The 25,303-nt window shown below is 37.0% G+C and overlaps 2 protein-coding genes and 2 pseudogenes across 23 annotated transcripts; all 4 read right to left on the bottom strand.

Moving 5' to 3' along the window:
- Window positions 1–489: 489 nt before the first annotated feature.
- On the bottom strand, window positions 490–2,425 carry LOC140867219 (F-box/LRR-repeat protein At3g03360-like; annotated as a pseudogene).
- Window positions 2,426–3,833: 1,408 nt separating this feature from the next.
- On the bottom strand, window positions 3,834–14,678 carry LOC140867770 (uncharacterized). Of its 22 annotated transcripts, none has more exons than XM_073272828.1 (15): window positions 14,548–14,678; window positions 13,873–13,905; window positions 13,604–13,715; window positions 12,932–13,277; window positions 12,624–12,790; window positions 11,527–11,705; window positions 10,285–10,354; window positions 9,992–10,110; window positions 9,636–9,855; window positions 9,346–9,472; window positions 6,190–7,739; window positions 5,531–5,588; window positions 4,931–5,012; window positions 4,732–4,852; window positions 3,834–4,426 (listed from the first exon to the last, which is right to left on the bottom strand). In XM_073272828.1, the coding sequence occupies exons 3-7, from the start codon at window positions 13,694–13,696 to the stop codon at window positions 10,330–10,332; spliced, it is 810 nt and encodes a 269-aa protein (XP_073128929.1). In that variant the 5' UTR covers window positions 13,697–13,715; window positions 13,873–13,905; window positions 14,548–14,678; the 3' UTR covers window positions 3,834–4,426; window positions 4,732–4,852; window positions 4,931–5,012; window positions 5,531–5,588; window positions 6,190–7,739; window positions 9,346–9,472; window positions 9,636–9,855; window positions 9,992–10,110; window positions 10,285–10,329. The 22 variants fall into 22 exon arrangements, with proteins under 22 accessions (XP_073128929.1, XP_073128915.1, XP_073128931.1 ...); XM_073272814.1 differs by having other exon boundaries at window positions 11,009–11,705; XM_073272830.1 differs by lacking the exon at window positions 9,992–10,110 and having other exon boundaries at window positions 9,636–9,726.
- LOC140867769 (uncharacterized) lies at window positions 5,595–7,700 on the bottom strand (annotated as a pseudogene).
- A 7,844-nt stretch (window positions 14,679–22,522) lies between the features above and the next one.
- LOC140861303 (uncharacterized) lies at window positions 22,523–24,397 on the bottom strand. Its single transcript, XM_073264308.1, has 2 exons — window positions 23,509–24,397; window positions 22,523–23,256 (listed from the first exon to the last, which is right to left on the bottom strand). The coding sequence occupies exons 1-2, from the start codon at window positions 24,395–24,397 to the stop codon at window positions 22,523–22,525; spliced, it is 1,623 nt and encodes a 540-aa protein (XP_073120409.1).
- Window positions 24,398–25,303: the final 906 nt, after the last annotated feature.

Consider the following 25,303-nt stretch of genomic DNA (forward strand, 5'->3'; position numbering starts at 1 on the left):
GTTGTTATTTCACCTTTTAGAGGCTTAACTGATAAGATAGATAATTATATATCTTTCAGGTGACTTTATAAAAAAACACATTGCTCATATTTAATTTTATACTTCCAGATTAATAAATAAATACTACAGTGAGTCCTCTAACTACTACTCAATCAGTGTAACCAGCATCCATATAGTTCGTCAGAACAAGTATATATACAAGTAATACGAACATGGATATAATGTATCTAGTCTAGGAAATAACAATCAAGTGATAATGAATATCAAATATGTAAACTACTACTCATTCACTGTAATAAACCATATATTTAGGCAAATTCACCAATTTTTGCTTGAATCCGAACTCGGTAGCAGATTTAACCACGAGAAAACATCTGAGGGATGATTGAATATTTATCACGAAAATCTATCTGCATTAGCATAACACGAAGTGCAAGATAAAGATAAGCCAGCGCAATAGATAAGCCAGCGCAATAGGTCCTACCCCTTTAAATCAGACGTCAAAAACTTCTGAATCAAATGATCATATCTCATTTAAATGAAGGTAGCTAGAAACTGACTCTTACAACATCCGTAGATTCAAATTGCTTACTTCATGAGATAATGATCTCAACATTCTCAGAAATAGACTGCCCATAAAATCGGTCGCGAATAATTTGACTTCTCCTCTTGGCATTCCCCACCATCCAACGTCTAAAATATATGTCGTAGACAAGCATTTCCTCTGTAAGTACCACCCGTTCGAGGGAGACAACAGATTTAAGGATATACAAAATAAAATTACACTGACACTCGGTTCGTTTAAATCCATTAAATTCCACTTCTTTCAATCGAGTCTCACGCCTGACCACTCTTTCCCGTGCTCGTTCTTGATCAAATGTCCCCGTTTTTGCCTACATGCGCAAGAACCCATAGAAACATAAGCCATGAAAATTCACAAAGTCAAGAAGCAAGGTGTAGGTGCAATGTGATGAATGAATACCATTGACAATTGGAACTTGTGTAGATGGGGGCATGAATCCAGGAATACAGCAAGTTCTAGCAGATCAATGTTATTGTAGCCAGCTTCTAATACCAAAACTAAATGTCTGAGGTTGCTAAGCTTGCTAACCACTTGATCCAGTTTGCATTCCTGAGACAGATGCAACAACTATACAAAACATTTTCGCAAGCAAGTAAACATCAATAGTGGAAAGAGATTTATCCACACCTCAAAGAAGCTGGTACGAGTATTAAAAACCATGGATTCAAGATGAGGTAGATCCTGAGCAACTTTCCCTAACACATAAGGGACTTCTTGCGTGCCATAGAACCGGATAGCTAAAGTTTGCAGCGAGGGTACTCGAGAAAAGGACAATTTCAGTGCACTCCGGTTATGTATTTCAAAATTAATTAGATTGTTGGCAGACAAGTCTATCTCTTTGAGATTTGCACACTTATATATCATCAAACTCTTTAACTCGAGATGAGGACCATGAATCAATAATTCGGCAGGAAGCTTACAAGCTATTAATTTCAACGATTGGAGGCAGGACGTGCTCTGTACAGTCTCAGAAGTGAATTTAACATCATCCGATCCAATTCAACAACTCTCAGAGCATTTTTGTTTGGTGTTAGAAAAGAACCTCCTCGCAACAGTAGATGCGTCACGCACGAATCTTCAGGTAGAAAATCAGTGGAGAAAAAAGTGACGGGATTCTGATACAGATAGTCAAAGGAGCAGAATCCAATGGTGAGCTGCTCCACTCCCAACTGGCCAACAGAGTTCATCCATTCCCTAAAGCTGCCCCGGATTCGTTTACGAAAACAACAATCCAATTCAAAGGACACTACTTTAGAGCCAGAATGATGTCGTAAAAAGGTATCCACTCCTCCCACAAACTTCCTTTGCAAGCGGCTCCAATCCGGCCCCTCGCGAAAAGGGTTCCACCAAGCATTATCATGGTTCAAATCAGCGCAACAAAATCTGACTCGGTCGATGTAGGTGTAAATATGCCTCCATCTCCTCGACAAGGAGCTTGTCCTAACAGCATCTCTAGTGGATAATTGCGAGAGAATCCAAGAGATTATGTGGTCTGGTAATTGGCTGATCCTATCTTCCTTTTTCTTCTTCTTTTTTTTTTTTGTTTTTTTTGCAACATCAAAATCAAAAAAGGCTGCTGCTTATATGAAGAAAACATTGATTAGACTGAAAAACAACTAAGGAATAAAAATCTTGTACCTTGGGGGGATTACGTATCGTTAGAGAATCTAAAACGTAAATTCCCGCGTATACGGACGCAAACCATGCAACTCCTACAAGAAGTATTCGCAAACCAGCGTTCCCACAAACTGAAAACACAAGAAAAAATTCGTTGAAAATCTAATTTGCATGAAAAGAAACGAAACGAAGTGAACAAACTTACCATTGTGCATTTTTGGGAGGATAATGACCGAAGTAGCCAGCCGGCTGCGAGATTTTGATCTTGATTTGATATATTGGCCCTGTTTGGTTTCAAAAGCCAGGCTAAAAAGTGTTTGGTTACCAACTTTTTTGAGTCGAAATTAGAGCTTTTTCAAAAGCTAAAAATTGCAGCTTTTAAAAGCACTTATTTTAAAAAATCTCTACAAAATCCAAACAGGCTCATTGTCTGCGTTCCGTGTGTTTTGTGTTTTGTTTTGTGTTTGTTGTAGACAATTGGGCCATAGGGGTTTTTTTTGTTCATTGGGCTTTTATTTTATTTGGGCCATAGACTTATGCACATTATTTTGGAGGTCTTCTCGCACCAACAAAATGTATGTTCAATGGGGATCCAGAAACTGGAAGATCTTGAGATTTGAAGGTCAAATAAAATGGACAGATCCAACATATAAGCTAATCTAATCATTTAAGAAATCTGTCTCGAGAATTATTTCTGATACCGTTTGATACGAGTACTATTAATCTATATATAATTTATTTTGTTTAATTTCGCTTTTTTCTTGTCATATTATTTATCCATCTATAAACTATAATCTATCAATCAAATCAAATACTATGTTAACAATCATTTCTTATTTATTTTTTTATTACATTACATGAATTATCTAAGTATTATTTATCTCTTCACTAGAACCAAACGATACTTCAACATGATTATAATTGACTTGTTACTTTGTAATTTTAATGATTTAGGGAGAAAATCATGTTTAAATTAGGGGTGTGATCGGTTCGGGACCTGTCTCGTAACCCTCTTACCACATTCCCGTACCGATAAGAATTGAAATTTTTTTTTCTCTCGATCCCGCACCCGAGAAGTGTTGGGACCTGAATGTTCGGGATCTCAAACGGGTTGAGAGAGTGTAATTCCGAACAATATTTTTAAAAAAAAAAATTTATGAAGAAACTCAAAGAATTTCTTAGTACATTACAAATAAATTAAATTTTTTTTAATTAATGTTAAAACAGAAAATTATAAAAAAATTCTATTTTTTAATTAAAAAATATTATTAATACATTTAGATCGGATGGAAATCCCGTCGGGTAGAGTTGCATATCCCGATCCCGAAATTGATCGGGTCGAGAAAAGTTCAAGACGAAAACGGGTTGAAAATCAGGTAGGGTCTGGAATTTTCAGAATTTTGCCAGCTCTAGATTAAATGGATTGAGATGTAATCTTTAAATATATTTATGCACTTGTTGAGTTTTGATGAATTTGGGAGATTGAAGAGATACAGATGAGGTTAAGATTAGTAAAATCGAATAAGCGCCAATATTTATGAAATCTATTTGACTTCGAATTTTGACATATTGTTTGTTCAATTTTTCAGCTTTAGGCATCTATCTATCTATGAAACTAAATAAATAGATGTGCTAAATTATAAGTATTACATCAAGCTCTCGATTGACAAAATCTGATAATAGATAGCACATATGTTAGAAACTCAAATTCCCAGGGATTCTAAATTTCTGTACTGCCAACAAGTCCAGCAGGACCTCTTCAAAAAAAAAAAAAGGAAACGAAAAAAAAAAGAAAAAACAAGTCCAGCAGGACTTCTCAGTATGATTCTGAATCATTCTTATACAGTCTCCGTTGACATTGGCTCCTCCTGAAGATGGGTGTGAAGTTCGAGCACTTCCCCATCTTTTGTATCATTTTGATTTGACTTCGTCGAAGTCTCATCAGCAGAAGATTAGCCCTTGCTACAATGAGCCTCCTCTTCATCAGATCCTTGATTTTCAATAGCTCGTTGATTTCTCCGAGTTTCTTAAGTTTGGATAATTTCCTAATTGCCTCCTAACAAATGCAGCTGTGGTGGTAGCTCTGGCTGATGTCTGTTTCTTCCCCAGCACTTCTGCTTGTTGACAAAGAGTTTGGGAATTGAAGCTTGCATCTGTAGCCAAAGAGGATCAAGTACAAGGATTTTGAATGTAAGCAGTTTCGTTAAATGCACGCCAACATAAATCCTGTTAGATAAAGAAATGAAACATGGAAAATGTTAGTTTTGTCATGGTCCATAAAGTATACTTTTTTTCACAATTTTTGCATCAAATTGTGAGAACAATCTACTCTCAAAATTAAAGACCATTCTAAGCTAGATGATTCTCGAGGAATTAAACTCAAAATAATTAAGGTCAGCTCTACTTATTTCGGGCCTTTTGCTCTTCATGGAAAGCCAGTTCCTGTAATGAAAATTAGAACGATGTTCCGCACAATGCAATGAAATTTAATATTTCCCAGAAGACAAGGTAAGAAACTTTTCCATTAGTACCTCTTCTTCATATTCATCAATGTCTGGAAAAAGAGCAACAATAAGGGCATCAGAATTTGGACCATCCCTCAGAGAAAGACGACTAGCACAATGTGTGCCGCAAGCAGGACATTCATTGTTCCTGCATCAAGGCAGACAAAAGATAAAACTAAGAACATTTCAATGACTAATCAAATAGTTGATAAGGAAAACAAATTACCTAAGTCGCATGGATTTTTCAATGCACTCTGTGCAGCAGCAATGTAAGCACTCCATGACTGTTCTCGTCTTCCTGATGATATCTGACCGCCAAAAATTTGAAAATGTAGTATACAGAACTGACTTGAACAAAGATAAAGACAAGTTGTTTGCAAGTAGGTTTAACATTAACACAGCCCCATTTCACGTAAGAAAGCAATACAAGTAGATGTAGATCACCATTCTGAGTTCATGCAATATTCAGCTTTTTCAGACTATTTTCCCATATGTACGCTGGAGGAAATTAAGCCATATAGCTAATTACAGAAAAAATAATTAAATACACAGCTTCAAATGAAAGCTCAATTCACACTGCCCCAGTGATGTTCAATATGAGTACTTCACAAGTTCAGACAGCTCCAGCCAAAAGATTGAATCACAAGAAGAAAACATTAATCTCATATCACAATTTCAAAGAGTTCCAGGGAGGTGCTGCAGCAACAACTAGATTCCCAAACCAGCTCTATTTTTAAGCTATTCACTCGTCATGGTTCAACAACACAAAAGCATGAAAACTAAGCAGAACAATGATGTTGAATCTGACAAATTACAAAGCACATACCTTAACATATTGGACATTGAACTTCTTTGCGTGATTCTGCCACTTCACGACAATGAATCTGGATTCAACAGCAAAAACGTTCAGTGTAATTAATCCTAAAATTGACATGAAATTAGATTGTGACTTCATCCATGAAGTAGAAAAAGATGAGAGCAAATTATTCAGTGGAGGCCAACAAATGAAACCCAGTTCCTTAAAAAATTTGTTTTGAGTGTGTTCTTATTAAATTTGGTCTTCCCTTAATTAAACCCGCACCTATAGAATTCAATCTCCGTTTCCGATTCTCAGCTAATATGAAATGAGGTACGAGTTTTCCTTGCAATTCAATTCAACATGCAGTGCGTAATCTTTATAACAGAATAGTGTGGCTAGGCTGGGATCCCTAAACTGCTATCAGTATCTAAGTAACATTATGGTAGCTCCTATCTCACAATACTGAACCCACCCAGATAACCATATGGTTGTGTTTGGATTGATACATTTCATTTGGAAGAGGATTTGAGTTGAGAGATGAATTTCAAGTGCATCGCAAACAAGAATGATCGAGTAACACTTTAACAACGCCGACAACACCATTTTTATGTTAAGCTAAGCATTGTAATCTAAATAGAAAATTCCCATCCCTTTAATATAGTGCAGAATTAAAATGCAACGCAAACCTCAAAATTTCTATTGCTCACTGCTCCACCATTCATCTTTGTAATAAGGAAGGAACAGAGATAGTGATAGATCCAAGTACCCCTCAAAGATATTTCTAATTGTTCCATTCTTTTAGCTAAGGCATGCTTCCCGATGTTCTTCAGGCCATCAGTCACCATATCAAAGCTTTGTGACATGGGCCACAAACTCGACTTGGTCATCTCCACCAAATAATTGGCAGCCTCGGTAAACCTTCATCCGCGCCCACACATACTTATCAGCATGGTATACACAGGTCTGTTAGGTGGGTGCCTCTTCATTTTCATGTCAGCAAAAAAACTAAATGCATCATCAAACTGTCCTCCTCGACAGAGAGCTTTCAAGATTGGAGCAATAAACTGGGAAAAGGGCAGTGTCCATCCTCTATAGACTTGTGAAGGATTGTAAAAGCCTCATCAAGTCTTCCGGTTTTGGATGTTGCGGTTACCATAATTTTATATGCATCTATCTCGAGACAATACCCCAATCAACAAACATTATGAAAAAGATCAATGCAGAAGTCAACCTCGCCAGACTTGCATAGATTCTCAGATAAACAATTGAGTGTGTGTACATCTGGCACAGAACCTTCCTTTGTCATATTCCTTACCAACCCTTTAGCCGATTCGAGGTATCCTGCATTTAATAAACCATCAATCAATATATCACGACCATGCACTGGAGGATTAAATCCCTTTCGACTCGTCTCCTCCAAAAAGTTTTGTCCCTCGTCTTCCCAGCAGAGCACCACGAGTTAACAAGAATGGAGTAGGTCCTTTTATCAGGGACAACACCTCTGTAAATCATTCTCCTAATCAATGCATAACCCCCCCTGGAAATTCTTGCATTCACAGTGCGTGCAAAGCAAGGAATTGTAAACTTCTGTCGTTTGTAGACAATCGAAAATTTTAAGGCAATTAATAAATAGTTCAACGGCTTGATGCATTGATCAATGAGACCCTGTTTACCATAATGTTCAATTATAAAAGAAACAACAGATGGGGAAATTGCAATTGTTGACTTTTCATGTTATGAACAATCTTCCACATGGTTTCCCAATGGCGGGTTCGAGCAAGGGTTTTAAGAGCTCTTCAAATTCAAGGGTGGTTGGATCATAATTCTGGTGATGAGTTCGAGCCCAATTGAAGAAACAGAACGATTCAATTCCACAATTACAACAGCTACGGAGGACCCGATAAACTAGCTCAGAATTTACTATGACTGAAAACTTCATCTTGTTGAGGGTTCGCTCCATGTATACATCTCTTAGCACGATGTTTGATATGTGGTGAATAGCGGCAAAGTAATCGTCATTCGGTAAGCCCCTATCAAGGCCACTGTCTCTAATATCTTGGACAAAATTATGCCCAGTCGTCAGGGCTTTTAGACATGTAAAGATGCTGGGAAGTGTTGTTCGTTTAGAACTGTCACGAAAAAATTGAGTATTTGGTATTCCTGCCTTGAATAGAACCAGAAAAGATTTCTGAAAGTGGAATCAAGCATGGTATGTTCGTCGGCATAGATTCAATAACTGCACAAGGAAAAAAATCATTTTTTAGCTGTAGAATAGTATGGCCAAAACGAACCGTTCAAGAAAGGCACCATATTTACACCCCCCCCAAAAGTTTATTTCTTTACTATCATTCCATGAATGTATTGTAATCGACAGGCATTAAAATTCCCAGATTCACAAATTTTTAATTGAAGCCATTCGATGGGAAATGGAAGTTGCTACCAACAAATTTGCTTACATTTACACTTCTTTTACACAGTTTTGAAGCATGTCGAAAGCACTTTAATGATCATCAATGTAGATAGAATTTGACAATTAAACCATAAAAATTGCTTGTCAAATTGATACGCATCATAGAAAAAGGCAAAAACTGAATAGAAAGTCACTACTTATGCATAAAAATTTCAAAGTGGAAATTAAGATATATCAATATGGATTAATGTTCTTGGGGGGTAGCTCGTAGGGAATCACAATCCACTGCTTCTTCCCAGCTATGCCACATATTTTTCTTGTTGGTTTTTAAAATTCTTTCAAATTTATTATGGATGGCTGCCCCATCTATTATGATGGCTTGCTTTACCCCAAAAAATCAAAAAACAAACAGGTGAGGGCAGGGTCAGATAAAAAAAAATAGCTTTGGCAAATATACACACAAAATATTTATTAAGTCACATTATATGATGATTCTAAAATATTTCGAAAATAAATATTTTAAAATATTTGTATAGTCAAAAATCTTATATGTTCGCTTTAGGAAAAAAATCACCGATTGACTTATGTGATAAATTGACAATTGACAATGTGATGATGAATTGAAAGATAAGAATTATATAGCTATTTTTAACTCCAATCATTGTAAAACTTAAGTCAAACGTGGGATGATGCAAGGATGTTGAATTTCATTATTCACATGAAATGATGTCCAAGTATATCTCAAAGATACTACTACTCTGAAGTTAAGTTTTGCATACTCAGAATTATATTAAGTTTCATATTGATGAGGAAAAAATTTCCCCCATTTCACATGATATAGTTTATAGTTTCTTAGAGGCCGGTATCTTCATTTAAAAAGTCAACACAGTTTGAAGATAGACTAATATGCATTTAATCTACCCTGAATTTAACTAAATAAAGCTTTAACTATGCTGATCAAAGTGCTTCATCACAATTTAAAATCAATCGAAACTCTCCTTTTGACCTAATTAATTATTAATTCAATTTAAAATCTATCTCTATCATTTAATTAATTAATAGTTGATCAAAAGTAATGGGTCCATCATCCATAAATAGGCCAAATTGGTGATCTTCCAAACAAATAGGCAGGGGTGAGCAACCGGCCAGAACCAGAAATTAGTGAAACCGAACAAAGTGAATTTTTTTCCAACCAAATGAACCGACCCTATCAAAACCTACTAAACCGAACTGATTAAAAATCAGGACGAATTTTTTATTTAAAAAAGGGCTATTTTTATACTGAAACAGATAAAATAATAGAACTGATTATAGAAATATTTAGATAGACCAAAACGAATAACAAATGCATAACATGTTCGACTACATAATTTGATTGTTTCCTTCTCTTTGGTTCTGGTTCATCTAACTTCAAAACAAACAGAAATTTTACCTTCAGATTTGTTTTTTTAACACAGAACCGTTCCCCAGTCCAACCACGTTTTCTCTTCCAAGATTTGGATATGCCAAAGGTTTACATAAAGAACTCGGTATGAACTGGTGCTCTATGCTGGGAGGAGCTACACCACAACCACCCTTAATTACTCAAAGATACAATAGATACTCATGCAAATTAATAGAAAAATGAATAAAATCTCCAAGTAAATAGAGAAATTATGAATGCATTTACGCAAATAAACATGAGGAAAAAAAGAGAATCAAAATAAATAAATAAGAATTTACCTCTTACAAGTATCGGTTTCTCATCAGTTGAACAAGTATCGATTTCTAATCAGATGTTCGAAAGTAGGGCTATGGCAACAGTGAAGAGAAACTGAGAAATCACAATCGACAATGACAGACGATTTAGCGATGAAGATGAAATATGTTTTCTTGGGTTTGGAAAACGTCAGCAAAGAACCGGCATTGCGATGTCACTTTAGTTTGGAAAACAAATAGTCATCTGAAAAGCATCGTGTGAAACCAAATAAACAAATGCAGGCTACTGAGCCATTACATTTCATTTCATATGAAGGGTAGTAACTAGTAACTTAAGCATATCAAGACCCACATCCAGTAACTAAAGGGCCAAATCATACCCAAATTGGCAGTCACATATTGAAGCAAAATATTGCACACGCCACTTTTCTAGTCAACAATTGCCTCCATTTGTGTCATTCCACAAGTTGATCCATATATAATGATCAACTGTTATCTTCTGAAAGTATGAATTCATGTTTGTTTCAAATTATGGATTAGATTGCATGATATATTGCTCTGAACACAATAACATTCATAAGTTCAAGAACAATTATATTAATATTAATTAATTCAAAAATGCAACATCTTGGGACAGGAATGAGACAAATAACCACAATTGAGCAAGGCCTACCAAAAAATGCCAATGTACAACAAAGGGCCAAGTGCTAATCCATGATCATAGACATAGCAACAAGGGAAACCTGGAAAAAGAACCAACAGTTGAAAAGATTAACCGCTTCACGAATCAACAAGAGGAGGTAAAAAAAAAAATTAAGCTGAGTAGTGTATTGTAAGGTCATTGCATTTCACTCACTCACACACAGTGCTGGATCCATATTTATTGATATAAAAAAATAAATTAAAGCTGGGTAGTTTATAGTATACTTAGTTACATTATTCTAATAAAAATTGACAGAGCCAGACACTTTGATCATAAAGATGCTTTTATGGCTTATTTTGTTAAATAAACCCTAAATCAAAACGAAGAGGAAAATTATGCAAGCCTAGCCCAAATTTGATCAATTGTAACACAGGCCTGCAAGTATCCATGCTAAGAGCACGATGCGACAGTTTTTTTTTTTTTTTTTGGGTATGGCATTGCAGTCATCAATGGAGCTATTATGGTTGAATTGTTCTGCAACAATTCAGATAAACTAGAATCCATCCTAGCAGAGTACAACTCAGCCATATTGTCTAGAAGTTTCAACTTTCAGCAATGTTTGTCAATCATGCCATCTTCAACTATCAAAAACCAAAAAAATCCAAAGTCCTTTTAGTTTTTGACGATCCTACTAGAAAGCAACATCCTTATAATTGATAAATATCCACTACAAGTAGCAGCGTTCAGAGAATACCTTTGCAAGGAAAAATATACTCTGTGAAGGAGAAGCGATAAGCGGAGCGGCGAGAGGACATCGGCTTATGAGACCCTAGTTGTACAGTTGGTATGTTTTACTTGTTCAGTCTGTTGAGGAGGTCTTGGTTTTCTTTTATACCGCTCTGTTTATGATTATATTTACAAATAAGGGTCTGTCAAACCCCCCGTTACACTGGTGGGTGTTTATTTCAAAACAAAACATGAATAATTAGATTCCAAATGCAGGCAGACATCTTTTCAAACCTTGTCCAAAAGGTATATCATAATTTATAAGGCTGAAAGGCAACTGGAATATCACTATATCAGAGATACTATCATCAAACCTCAGGAAAAAGATGAAAAACTCTCTACATTCAGTGCCATGTACCATGAGCATGACAGATTTACATGTTCAGTTCTTCTTATAAGCAATCAATTTATGAGTGGCATACAGATGCCAATACTATAAATAGAACAGCCACGGCAGCAGAGAGAAATGTAACCATTGATACAAACCCAGCATGTTCCCTGATTCCACAGGGTATATTCCACACGAGAGAGCTACTGTTACAATCGAAACTACGGTCTGTTTGCATGATTGAGCAGTTCCTATTCCACGCATTTCTTTGTGTGCTGCAGCACATGAATACATCAGGTTTTCCAAATTCGATCCTTGAAAAACCAAGTCCTAAAGGCTGTAAAACCCAGAAAAGCCAGTCAAAATTAATAATTAATAATTCAGAAAAAAAAGAACATGCACACAAACAAATTGATATAGAAGATTAGAAGTTTGAGTTTTGAATATTAAACGAGCATAAAAATAGACCTTACGTGGATCCATATATCCAAAAATTTAGCAAAGTTAACGGATTTCCATATGGAGAATTGCATAACCCCCCAATTTGTCAAAACTCAAATATAAAAAATGCTAACTTGGAAATGGAGTCTTCCCTCAAATATCAATGTTCTTTTTAATGCGAAACGAGGGACATGCACTGAAAACTGATGTATTAATATTTATTTTTACTTAATTTAGTCCAAAATGTATCTTCATTTTGGAGTTTAAATTTGGATGGAAAAGAGAAAAAAGGAAAGGAAATATTTTAATGTGAAACGAGGGACATGCACTGAAAACTGATGCATTAATATTTTTTAAAGACATTTAGTCCAAAATGTATCTTCATTTCGGAGTTTAAATTTGGATGGAAAAGAGAAAAAAAGGAAAGGAAAATTTAAAAAGTGGGTTGTTTGGGATATTTTAAGGGAGGGAAAAGAAAGAAAAATGTTTTAAAATGAAGAGGAAAATTTTCCTCCTATTTTCTCTTCTCTTCTCTTCTTTTCATTTCTTTTCTCCTCTCTTCTTTCCCTTTCTTTTCTTCCCTCACTTCCAAACTAAGCCTAATTGAGTAGCAACCAGAAAACATGAGATTTTATTTTTCAAAGGTAGATTTATCTATTTCACGTCACAGTTCAAATGGGGAAGGGGTTTTATGCGATTTATCCATTCAGATACAATGGTGCTGCCTATTGCCAAAGATACTTATCCAAGGATTATTTTGTACACTAGATAGTTCTGAAAAAATAACTTTATTCATTAAAATTAAATGCCTTACTTGATAGCGTGCATGCAATGGAACCTCAAGGTCAACCTCGAATTCATTACTGTTCCTTGAAAACACTTTGGAAGCAACATCCATATGGATTTCAACAACAGATCTGTTTGACTGAAAAGATGGCAGCTCCAAATTTGTATCACCAAAGACGGCTGCACCAGTGAATACTGCAACAAATTATATGAACTCATTAAACCTCACGAGATACACACAACCTCTCAATCATTGCTCTGAAAAAACCTTAATGTCAGAGACAATGACACATTTATTATTTATATGACGGGTTCAGATAGATCATAGATGCCTACCACCACGCTGGACAAGATGCTGCAGCTCAAAAGGATCAGCAAAGACACCAGACGGCAGTCTTTCGATAAGTACTACCACACAGGACTGCCTAGTTAGATCGGATTCGAACTCAGGCCGCACTCTGAATCTTAAATGTGAATACAGATGGCGGTGAGAACCTTCACCAACAACATTTTGCCGTAGAACTGATGATGCAGGTGTGGCATGGTTATTCTCTTGAAGAACTTTGCTCAAGTCAAGCGGAATTTCATTTTCAACAAAGCTATTGAACTTGGAATCTATCAAATTATCATATTTCTCGAAATACTTCTTTGATATAAATTCCTCAAGACTGTATATCTGCTCCTGGAAAAGTAAGAGGTAGGATTGAATGACAATGAATCGTCATTGTACGAACAAAACTGAAGTATGAGTAGGAAAATTGAATCAACCAATGAAATCAATCCCAATAAACGGTAATAGAGAAATAGAGATGAAACAAAAAGTTTGATCAAGATCACTCGTAATTTCAGACAAAGAGACTCAGCTTGATGAAACGATCATAATACTAACAATATTTCTCATTACCCAGACTTGAAATGAACTAAAAATTGCAATAAGACAACTACTTCCATTTGGAGCTATCAATCCTAATCCTATCACCGAACATATTGTCAGAGCCTTTAACTTACAGAAGTTGAAAAATGCCGGGAAGACTCGATGAGGATAAGAAAAATCAGTCCGAATACTATCACCGAACTCATCTTCAATAGAAAACATTTCATCTTCCCGTGCCGAACAGACCTGAAACGTGGGGAGAAAATTGAACCAGATTGGAGCACATCGATAACCGCACCAATGAATTCTCCGAAATCAAAGTCCTAACGAAAATAATGCACCTAAAAACTAAACCTGGATAAATTATTTGAGCTCAAACATTCATGTGATGCACGTATCGTACCTTCACGGGAGAAAAAGCAGCGAACAGGAATTCCTGTGGGAGAAGAATGGTAGAACCATTATTATAATTGACTTGTTACTTTGTACTTTTAATGATATAGGGAGCAAATCATGTTTTAAAATGGATTGAGATATAAAATATTTTAATCATTACAGAAACGACTCAATAGAAACTTGGAAAAAAGAAAAGAAAAGAAAAGAAAAGGTATGAACCACGTGCATATATGTGTTTCGAAAATATATTTATGCACTTCTTGAGTTTTGATGGATTTGGGAGATGGAAGAGATACAGCTGAGGTTAAGATTACTAAAATTGAATAAGCACCAATATTTATGAAATCTATTTGATTATTCTGAACTGAAACTGATCCTTGTAAGTGTGTATATATAGTTTTTTTTTTTCTTTTTTTGGTATGGCATTGCAGTCATCAATGGATCTATTCTTAATGGTTGAATTGTTCTTCAACAATTCAAATGAACTAGAATCCACCCTAGCAGCGTAAACTCAGCCATATTGTCTACAAGTTTCGATTTTCAGCATCAATTTTTGTCAATCAATGTCATCGTCAATTATCAAAAACCGAAAAAATCCAAAGTCCTTCTAGTTTTTGACAATCTAACTAGAAAGCAACATCATTATAATTGAAAAATATCCGCTACAGAGTTCAGAATGTACCTCTGGAGAAGCGATGAGCGGAGCGGCGAACAGGAATCTAGGAGAAGAATGCTGCCGCCCGGTGGGAAATCGAACAGGATCTCTGCTAAGCCTCTTTCAGTCTCCAGACCAGACACTTTTCTGGGCTTAGAAACATTGGGCCTCGATACGAAAAGGCACAATATTGTTTTAATTCACTTGAGCTAGGCCCGTGTTGGTATTGAGGTCCCTTCACGATTTGCATTTGAAGGTTCAAATATATTTTAAATCCATTTTAGTATAAAATAGGCCCATGGAAGGGGTGATTCTATGCTACACCGAGTGAAATACTTTCTAATTTTTTTGAAATGTTCGCGCGAACATCTCTCTAAATGACAAAAAATATCATGCTAAATGACAAAAAAAGGGTCCACATGATTTTTTTCAGCAAGATGTTCGCGCAAACATCTTAATAAAAAACACAAAATGAGTGTATCTCACCCGGTGTAGCATAGAATCACTCCCTTGAAAGTTGAAACTCGAGATTGAATAATTAGGGGTGTCAATTTGTTGGATGGATTAAGGTCGGATTGGATTGACTCAAAATATTATTTAAAATTGTTTTAACATAAACTCGATCAACCTGATTTGGTTTTTATTTTTTAATAAAATATTAATAAAAATTTAAAACACACAATATTAATAGTAATATTTAATTTAAATAACAATAAAAAAGAATCTCATTTATTTATAATTTAATTCTAAAAGACTGATGTTGGAAAATCTAAAGCATAATTAATTATATCTTGATTGTGAATTTTCTGTTGGAAATATTGAATGAATTATGATTGTTGGAAGAAATGGGCTTGAAAGGGTTTGAAATGATTGACCCAAATGGCTTGAAACACTTGTCCCAAGTATTGAAAAATTCAAAAATTTGGTGAAATAAATTGGAGGGAAATGGGGAATTGGTTGTCCCACATTGGAACAACTCCAATTTGTTGTTCACCTTAAATAACCCATGTTTGGTTTATGGGATTGGGCTCTTAGGGCATCGGATGTTTTGTAAAGGGGCAAGACGCTAATCGATGCAACAAACACACGCGCGCGCGCGGCCGACGTGGCGAGGCGAGGTCTTATGATAAATTATTTTTTCTGGATAAAATTTATTTAAAATAATATTTTATTATTTTATTGAGTGCGTCCGGGCAGTAAATAATTACCGCTCGAGCGCATCACCTCGTTTGCGGGACAGAAGTTGGGCGCCCGAGCGGTAATAAATGACCGCTCGAGCACACCGTTCAAAGTAGGTGTGCGCCCGAGCGGTAAAATATTACCGCCCACGCGCGACACCTATTAGGTGCGAGACAGAAGATTGGCGCTCGAGCGGTAGAAAATTATCGCCCGAGCGCACCTTCTGTTTTCTGAAAAGTCACGACTCTTTCTGCGCTTTTTCTGTCATGGGTTGCATCCTTACGCCTTCAAACGTATTGTTTCGTGTATAAGACTATATATACGTTGGTTATAACACAGAAAAGTTACACAGAAACATCTGATAACGTATATATCAGATTTCTGATTTCTGAAAAATCTCTCCCTCACTTTCTCAAAGAAAAGTTGAAACTTATTTTTGTTCGTTGAAGTTCGTGATATTTGTAGTGCCGCTATATCACGATCGTTAGTCGTTGTATCTTAAAGACGATTGCCGCCAACGTTGAGCACTGTTAACGGGCAATTTCGTCTTGCGGATAGAGAGATTCTCTCGCCTCGACTAGTTGTTGTTGCCGTTTCTGCTGTTGTTGTACACGTTTTCAGAATTCGAAGTACACCTTTATAACAATCGCAAGACGACATTTTTGTATTTCTCGGATTCTGAAGATGTCTACCGTTTCATTCACTCCGCTCGCTTCCGCCCCTGCACATGAAGAAAAGCCGCCAAAGTTTTATGGTGCCGACTTCAAACGTTGGCAGCCGAAGATGCTGTTCTATCTGACAACGCTCAATCTGTCTAGATTTCTGAAGGAGGATCCCCCTATCGTCGTTGATGGCGATTCTGACACCCAAAGGAGGACCGCTGTTGATGCATGGAACCACAACGATTTTCTGTGCAGAAACTATATTCTGAATGGCCTTGATGAAACTCTCTATAGTGTTTATTCATCAGTCAAGACGGCCAAGGAACTCTGGGATTTCTTGGAGAAGAAATACAAAACGGAAGACGCAGGTATAAAGAAGTTCGTGGTTGGCAAATTTCTGGACTTCAAGATGATAGACTCAAAAACTGTAATGAGTCAAGTGTAAGAGATACAAATCATCTTGCATGACTTATTGACCGAAGGGATGGAAATCAATGAACCATTCCAAGTCGCGTCTATCATTGAGAAGTTGCCTCCTATGTGGAAAGACTTCAAAAACTACCTTAAGCACAAACGTAAATAGTTGAAACTTGAAGATCTTATAGTGCGACTTCGCATTGAGGAGGACAACAGAAATACCGAGGCCAAGTCACATAAAAAGATGGAAACCGAGGCCAAAGCAAATCTGGCGGAATCTAGTACGAGTCACAAGAGGAAGTGCCCCCATGATGGAAAGCAAAAGGGGAAAGCGAAGAAATTCCAAGGAAGTTTCTACAACTGTGGCAAACCGAATCATATGGCAAGAGATTGCCGAATTCCAAAGAAAAAGAACACAAATCAGAAACGAAATCAATCAAACTTGGTTGAACAAAGGTATGTACCTTTAGCAATTTTTGATATTGATTTAAGTGCCGTTATTTGTGAGACCAACATGGTGGATGATCCGAGAGGATGGTGGATTGATACCGACTCTACGAGTCACATTTGTGCCGATAAAGATATGTATTCCACCTATGCCACCGTTGGGGATCGAAAGTTGTTCATGGAAAACTCCGCAACGTCTGAAGTTGTGGGAGTAGGAAATGTGGTGTTGAAGATGACCTCAGGTAAAGAGGTGACGCTCAAGAATGTGCTGCATGTGCCAGACATTCGGAAGAACTTAGTTTTTGGTTCACTCTTGAGCAAGGCTGGATTTAGAATGGTATTTGAATTTGATAAATTTGTGTTAACTAAATCTGGTGTATTTGTTGGGAAAGGGTACCAAGATAGTGGTCTCTTTAAGTTGAATGTAATGAATGTTTCCCGCCTTGAGGCGAAGAATAAAGTTATTGGTTCTGCTTACTTGACTGAAAGTTATGATATATGGCATGAACGATTAGGACATGTTAACTTCAACACGTTGCAAAGACTTGCAAATTTAAATGTAATACCTATGTTTAAAAGAAACCCACAACATAAGTGTGAGATTTGTGTTGAAGCAAAAATGGTTAAAACTCCATTTCATAATGTCACGAGAAGTACTACGTCACTTGAATTAATACATACTGATGTATGTGATTTAAAAATGGTACAAACACGAGGTGAAAATAAGTACTTTATAACATTCATTGATGATTGCACCAGATTTTGTTACGTATATTTATTGAAAAACAAAGTTGAAGCAATTGAAGCTTTCAAGAACTATAAGACTGAGATTGAAAATCAACGAAGTTCGAAAATTAAAATGATTCGAAGTGATCGAGGTGGAGAGTATGTGGCTCCTTTTGAAGAATTTTTCTCAATTTCAGACATCATTCATCAAACGACAGCCCCTTACTCACCTCAATCCAATGGCATTGCAGAACGCAAAAATCAAACATTAAAGGAAATGATGAACGCGTTGTTAATAAATTCAGGCTTACCTCAAAATATGTGGGGTGAAGCGATTCTCTCAGCAACTCGCATTCTAAACCGGATTCCAATCAAAGGAAAAGACGAAACACCATATGAACAGTGGAAAGGTCGTAAACCTTCTTACCAATACCTCAAAGTGTGGGGGTGTTTGACTAAAGTAGAAGTACCTAAGCCAAAACAAATAAAAATTGGGCCTAAAACGGTTGACTGTATATTTATTGGTTATACATACAATAGTAGTGCATATCGATTTTTAGTACATAAGTCAATGATTCCTGATGTACATGAAGGCACAATTATGGAGTTAAGGAATGCTGTATTCTTTGAAAATATCTTTCCATGTAAAGAAAGGAAAGAAATTAGTTCGAACAAGCGAACTCATGAAAACACAACTGAAACTCCACAAAACAACGAGGAACCACGACGCAGCAAGCGTGTAAGAGTTGAAAAGTCGTTTGGTCCTGATTTTCTAACATACATGTTAGATAATGAACTAAGAACTCTTTAAGAGGCTTTATCAAATCCTGAGGCTCCTTTTTGAAAGGAAGCCATACAAAATGAAATAGATTCCATCATGCACAATCATGCGTGGGAGTTGGTTGATCTCCCTCCGGGATGTAAATCTTTAGGATCCAAGTGGATTCTTAAAAGAAAATAGAAAGAAGATGGATCTATAGATAAATATAAAGCTCGATTAGTGGTTCAAGGTTTTAGACAAAAGGAGGGATATGATTTCTTCGATACCTACTCTCCTGTTTCTAGAATAACATCCATTCGTGTTCTCATAGCTATTGCAGCATTGCATGATCTAGAGATACATCAAATGGATGTTAAAACAGCGTTTTTGAATGGAGAGTTGGACGAAGAAATATATATAAAACAACCAGAAGGGTTTATTGTACCCGGAAAAGAAGGAAAGGTGTGTAAACTTGTCAAGTCATTGTATGGACTCAAACAAGCACCTAAACAGTGGCATCAAAAGTTTGACACTGCAATGTTATCAAATGGTTTCACAATAAATGAATGTGACAAATGTGTCTACATCAAAGGTACTACAAATGCATATGTAATTGTTTGTCTTTATGTAGATGACATGTTAATCATGGGCAGCAACCGTGAATTGATTGTGAAAACAAAGAAAATGTTGAGACAACATTTTGACATGAAGGATTTGGGATTGTGTGATATTATTCTAGGGATTAAAGTCTCTAGACTTTCTACTGGAATTATGTTATCCCAAACTCATTATGTAGAAAAAGTTCTTGAACGATTTAATGCCACAAATCGTCCTCCGGCTAGAACACCTATGGAATTGGGTACACATTTAGCCAAAAATAGAGGAGAACCTATTTCACAAGTGGAATATGCAAGGGTGATAGGAAGTTTAATGTACTTAACTAACTGTACCCGTCCTGATCTTGCATATACTGTAAACAAACTTAGTCGGTTCACAAGTAATCCAAGTGAGGATCATTGGAAAGCACTAATGAGAGTGCTTGAATATTTGAAATACACTTCTAGCTATGGAATAGTGTATACAAAATATCCTGCAGTCCTAAAAGGATATTGTGGTGCAAATTGGATTTCTGACACGAAAGACTCCAAGTCTACGAGTGGATATGTGTTCACAATCGGTGGAGGAGCGGTGTCATGGAGATCCTCTAAACAAACTTGTATAGCTCGGTCGACTATGGAGTCCGAGTTCATTGCTCTAGATAAAGCTACAGAAGAAGCCGAGTGGCTTCGAAACTTTCTAGAAGATATTCCATGTTGGAATAAACCGGTGTCTTCCATTACGATTATTGTGACAGTCAGTCAGCAATAGGAAGAGCACAAAGTAGTGTGTACAATGGTAAATCTCGACATATTCGTCGGAGACACAATACCATAAGACAATTGATCTCGAATGGGGTTATTTCGGTTGACTATGTGAAGTCAAAGGAAAACCTTGCGGATCCACTTACAAAAAGTATAAATAGAGATCAAATGTACAAACTACTTGGAGGAATGGGTTTAAAATCTACAAATTAAAAATATTTATAGCGGTAACCCAACCTTGAGAATTGGAGATCCCAAAACCTTGGTTTAATGGGACAACTAAGTTATAAATATTAGTCTGAGTGCTTGGAATTGTTACTTGCTCATTCCTGAAATATCCAAGTATAAATGACCTGCAAAATGTGGTGAGGTTAAGTTTTCTTTTAATGATTCCTATACCTATGAGGTGGAGTAACGCAGGATACTCTTGATAGGAGATCACCTATATAAGTGCGAAGTATTGGCCGCTTTGATTGCAACACTTATGAATCTAAGATACGGTCCAGGGCCGAAATGGACACAACGTGAGAACAAAATATGTTAGAGTATTGTTATGTAAGTACTATTGTCTTGGTTTACACAAACGGTTGACTAGTTCAAGACATCGCGTCACTATGCAACTAGTAAATCCGATAGTATTTTACTACGGTAGGTTCAAAGCCACAAGCTACCTATCCTGATGTAACAATAACTCAAAATGACTTTATAGTGAGAATGCTAATTTACGTGAAATTCATTCATGTGGGGGATTGTTGAAAATATTGAATGAATTATGATTGTTGGAAGAAATGGGCTTGAAAGAGTTTGAAATGATTGACCCAAATGGCTTGAGACACTTGTCCCAAGTATTGAAAAATTCAAAAATTTGGTGAAATAAACTGGAGGAAAATGGGGAATTGGTTGTCCCACATTGGAACAACTCCAATTTGTTGTTCACCTTAAATAACCCATGTTTGGTTTATGGGATTGGGCCCTTAGGGCACCGAATGTTTTGTAAAGGGGCAAGACGCTAATCGATGCAACAAACACACACGCGCGCGGCCGGCGCGGCGAGGCGAGGTCTTATGATAAATTATTCTTTTTGGATAAAAGTTATTTAAAATAATATTTTATTATTTTATTGAGTGCGCCCGGGCGGTAAATAATTACCGCTCGAGCGCATCACCTCGTTTGCGGGACAGAAGTTGGGCGCCCGAGCGGTAACAAATGACCGCTCGAGCGCACATTTCAAAGTAGGTGTGCGCCCGAGCGGTAAAATATTACCGCCCGCGCGCGACACCTATTAGGTGCGAGACAGAAGATTGGCACTCGAGCGGTAGAAAATTACCGCCCGAGCGCACCTTTTGTGTTCTGAAAAGTCACGACTCTTTCTGGGCTTTTTCTATCATGGGTTGCATCCTTACGCCTTCAAACGTGTTGTTTCGTGTATAAGACTATATATACGTTGGTTATAACACAGAAAAATTACACAGAAACATCTGATAACGTATATATCAGATTTCTGATTTCTGAAAAATCTCTCCCTCACTTTCTCAAAGAAAAGTTGAAACTTATTTTCGTTCGCTGAAGTTCGTGATATTTGTAGTGCTGCTATATCACGATCGTTAGTCGTTGTATCTTAGAGACGATTGACGCCAACGTTGAGCACTATTAACGGGCAATTTCTTCTTGCGGATAGAGAGATTCTCTCGCCTCGACTAGTTGTTGTTGCCGTTGCTGCTGTTGTTGTACACGTTTTCAGAATTCGAAGTACACCTTTATAACATTTTCTAAGCCTTAAAATTCGAATTTGAATCAAATTTGAAAATTTTTATTCAAATATAAAAAAATTTTTGTTACCATACTTAAATCCAAATTTCCATTTCCAAGAAATAAAATCTCGAGTTTTTATTTAAAATATATATAATTACACGTACAATTTGAAACTTGAGAGTTTGTCCATCAAGCTAAGTTATAGCATTCTAAAAATTTCCGGTTCGTGTAACTTTAAAATTTGAAGTGCTTGTATTTAGAAGTACCATACGTCGTTTCCATAAACCATATTATAATTTGCAGTATTCCGAAGCCATGCGTGTTATTAACAACACTAATGTCATGATCAAATATTGAATATATATATATATATATATATATATATATGCATGCTTTTATATATCTTCCAAGTGGATTTCAAGTGCATGATCACCGGGAAAAAAATCAATTATCCCATAAAAGCAGAATAAGGTTGATTTCATGTTATATACTTTTTGAATTAATTAACAATGAAATATTAAAGGGAACCTGCAATGCTTGAATAATTTACTTATTACATTGAAATAATCCCAAAGAAGAAGCTTATTTCATTATCAATCAAACACACAAAAGACACAAACAGACCGAAAACATACTTGTACATAGGAATCATATATCAGTATACTAGCTTGATCAACATCAAAGGGAAAAAAGATATTCTAGTACTTGGCATACTTGTAATCTTTCCGAGGAGTACTACTACTCTTGTGTGCCCCATTGAATCTTGCAGCAGCACAGTCTGTGGAGAACAAACTCGAAGAGCCAAATTCCCTGTCTCCGCCAAGAACCGGCATGTCGATTCCCATCTTAACTCTGCTTACATAGTTCCTGGCGTATGTTTGGCCCAAAACACCGGTCACGTCTCCGCTCAACGCGTAAAATTTGAATCCCATGTCGAGATGAGCGAAGCAATCGTCGTCTGTGATGTTGTAGTTGTGAATCTGCGATTCTTGCTTAGTGATAGGCACCACCGTGGCTTTGATCCGGAAGTTGCCTTCCACTTCGATTTCAACCGCATTTCTGATTCGGGTTCGCGTGATTTTTACGACAGGTGCTGAGTTTGGTTGCCACTTCTGGCTTTCTCCTTGGGGTATATAAACTGGTTGTCCATCGAATGAGAGGTCTAACCGGTCTTTGCTGTTGTCCCATGTGGCTGTCTTTTTGGCACCAACGTAGATTCGATGGTTTTGGAACATAATTCCGAGGGACTGGACCCATGTGAAGTCCCTTCCCATTTTGATGTTCCTTCTGCCGATGAAATGTGCGTTGATGTGTAGGTTGGTGTCAGAAATTATGCAGAAGTCTTTGTCCTTTTTTCCATGGAAGTAGAATGTTAGCCCATCGGCACCGATAAATCTCGGGTCTTGACACACGGCTCCAGGCATGTCGCACTCTGTTACATTACAAAAAAAAAAAAAAACAAAACAAAATGAGGGGTTATCATATATAGTTCTGAGAATTAATTAACCATTTGGTCTGGTGTATGATTTTTACATTTTTAGAAGTAACTTACTATTACAAATTAAATTTGGACATAACTCGTCTCAAAATCCCGCTCAAGAGGTGAGGCTTATCCTTGTCTATATTAAGGACTCTCAGAAACTCTATCCTACCGATGCGAGCGAGACAATATTTCAACACTTACCACACACGGGGCTGCAAGTGACACAATTAACCACACAACGATCCGGACACGCGGGTACTGGACAACGGTGTTCTTCTTTGCAGTTTGGGAATAACGGGCTTTTGCAACGAACCCTTTTCCCTCCTGCAGCCTCCGAGCTATCTGGAGGAGGAGGAGGGATGTAAGGAGTAGGTGGCCATGGGGTGGAAATCACCGGCGGCGGTGGAGGAGGCGAGCTTGGAATGATCACAACCGGTGGTGGCGGTGGGCTAGGAGTCGCAACTGATGGTGGTGGAGGTGGGCTTGGAGTAATCACAACAGGTGGTGGTGGAGGTGGGCTTGGAGTGAGCACAACCGGTGGTGGTGGTGGGCTTGGAGTAATCACAACAGGTGGTGGTGGTGGGCTAGGAGTCACAACTGATGGTGGTGGGCTAGGAGTCGCAACCGATGGTGGAGGCGGGCTTGGAGTGATCACAACGGGTGGTGGAGGTGGAGGCGGGCTTGGAGTGATCACAACAGGTGGTGGTGGTGGTGGAGGTGGGCTTGGAGTGATCACAACTGGTGGTGGCGGCATTGGTGGGCAAACTGCTTGGCATGTATCACAGTTGGCCACGCACGTCTCGGGGCAAGAAACGGGGCAAAACAACTTCTTGCATTTTTTGGGGCCATCATCACACTTGATCTTACTAGGCTTAGGTGGTGCTGAGAGACACACTGGTTTGCATGGACGACAGTCGACTGCACAATCTTGTGGACATGCATCGGGACAGAATAGATCGTCCCTATCTGCACATTGTTTGTATAACTCGTTCTCCTTGCACTTGACATTCTTTCCCTTGGGAGCCCCTTCTACCACGATCGCCGTCGAAAACGAAAACACGAGGGCCAGTAGAAACAGTCGCGGCGCCATATTGAACTCGGATCTTGGAGTTCTTTGGATTGGTTCTTTAACATTTGTATTAATCGTATATATAGAGGTACGTTGCTAAAGTAATTAAAGTGGCTTTCAGTATAATGTTAAGGTTACTTAAGCGTGAATGTAGCTAATTCATTTGTGTATTTTGAGGTTTCACGTTGCCTTTCCTTGAAGTTGCATGCCCAAGTCAACCCCTATTGCTTCAACTATGAATCGTGTTATGTATGTGATTAGCTGTTTAATTATATAATATGCACACATAGCTTTTATTATCACCAATTTATCTATGTTAAAAACTTTATTTGGTAAGAAATTAAAATATACAGTCAGGGAAACCGGAACAACTTTAAGTGCATGGTAATCAAAAGCAAACAGATCCAGAAAAAAAAATAAATTAATAACTCATGCGTACAACAAGTATATATAGCAAATTACAGCGTGTGCAGTGTGTGTGTGTGTGTTAATTGTAAGGAAAACAAATTAATTTAAGAACGATTAGTTTAATCGAATTTAATTTTTTTTCAAAATTATGATTTATTTGGTCTTAAAACTTGATGATATTTTTTTGTAGGTGGGAAAATCTAACGTAATATAGTAACGAAGGGTTAAAGTAATATTAATGTTTTGGTCGGTGATTAGGAAACACTTAAAGTTGCAATTTTAGATTTACAAGTTTTAAGGGGATGGAACCTTGTGAATGCAAAATTAAATGAGGGTCATTTTTTTAAAATACCATTTTAATACAAAAAATTATATTAAATAAATTTGAAGTCAATTTTGTTATATGGATCTCCGATCCAACTCATGAAAATATATTAATTTTCGATTTCACTAATTTATCTCACGAATATAAATTATTTAAAACATATTTCTTTAAAAAAAATATATTTTTTTCATATG

The sequence above is a fragment of the Henckelia pumila genome, chromosome 4, assembly GCF_033568475.1.
Source record: "Henckelia pumila isolate YLH828 chromosome 4, ASM3356847v2, whole genome shotgun sequence".
Taxonomy (NCBI): Eukaryota; Viridiplantae; Streptophyta; class Magnoliopsida; order Lamiales; family Gesneriaceae; genus Henckelia; species Henckelia pumila.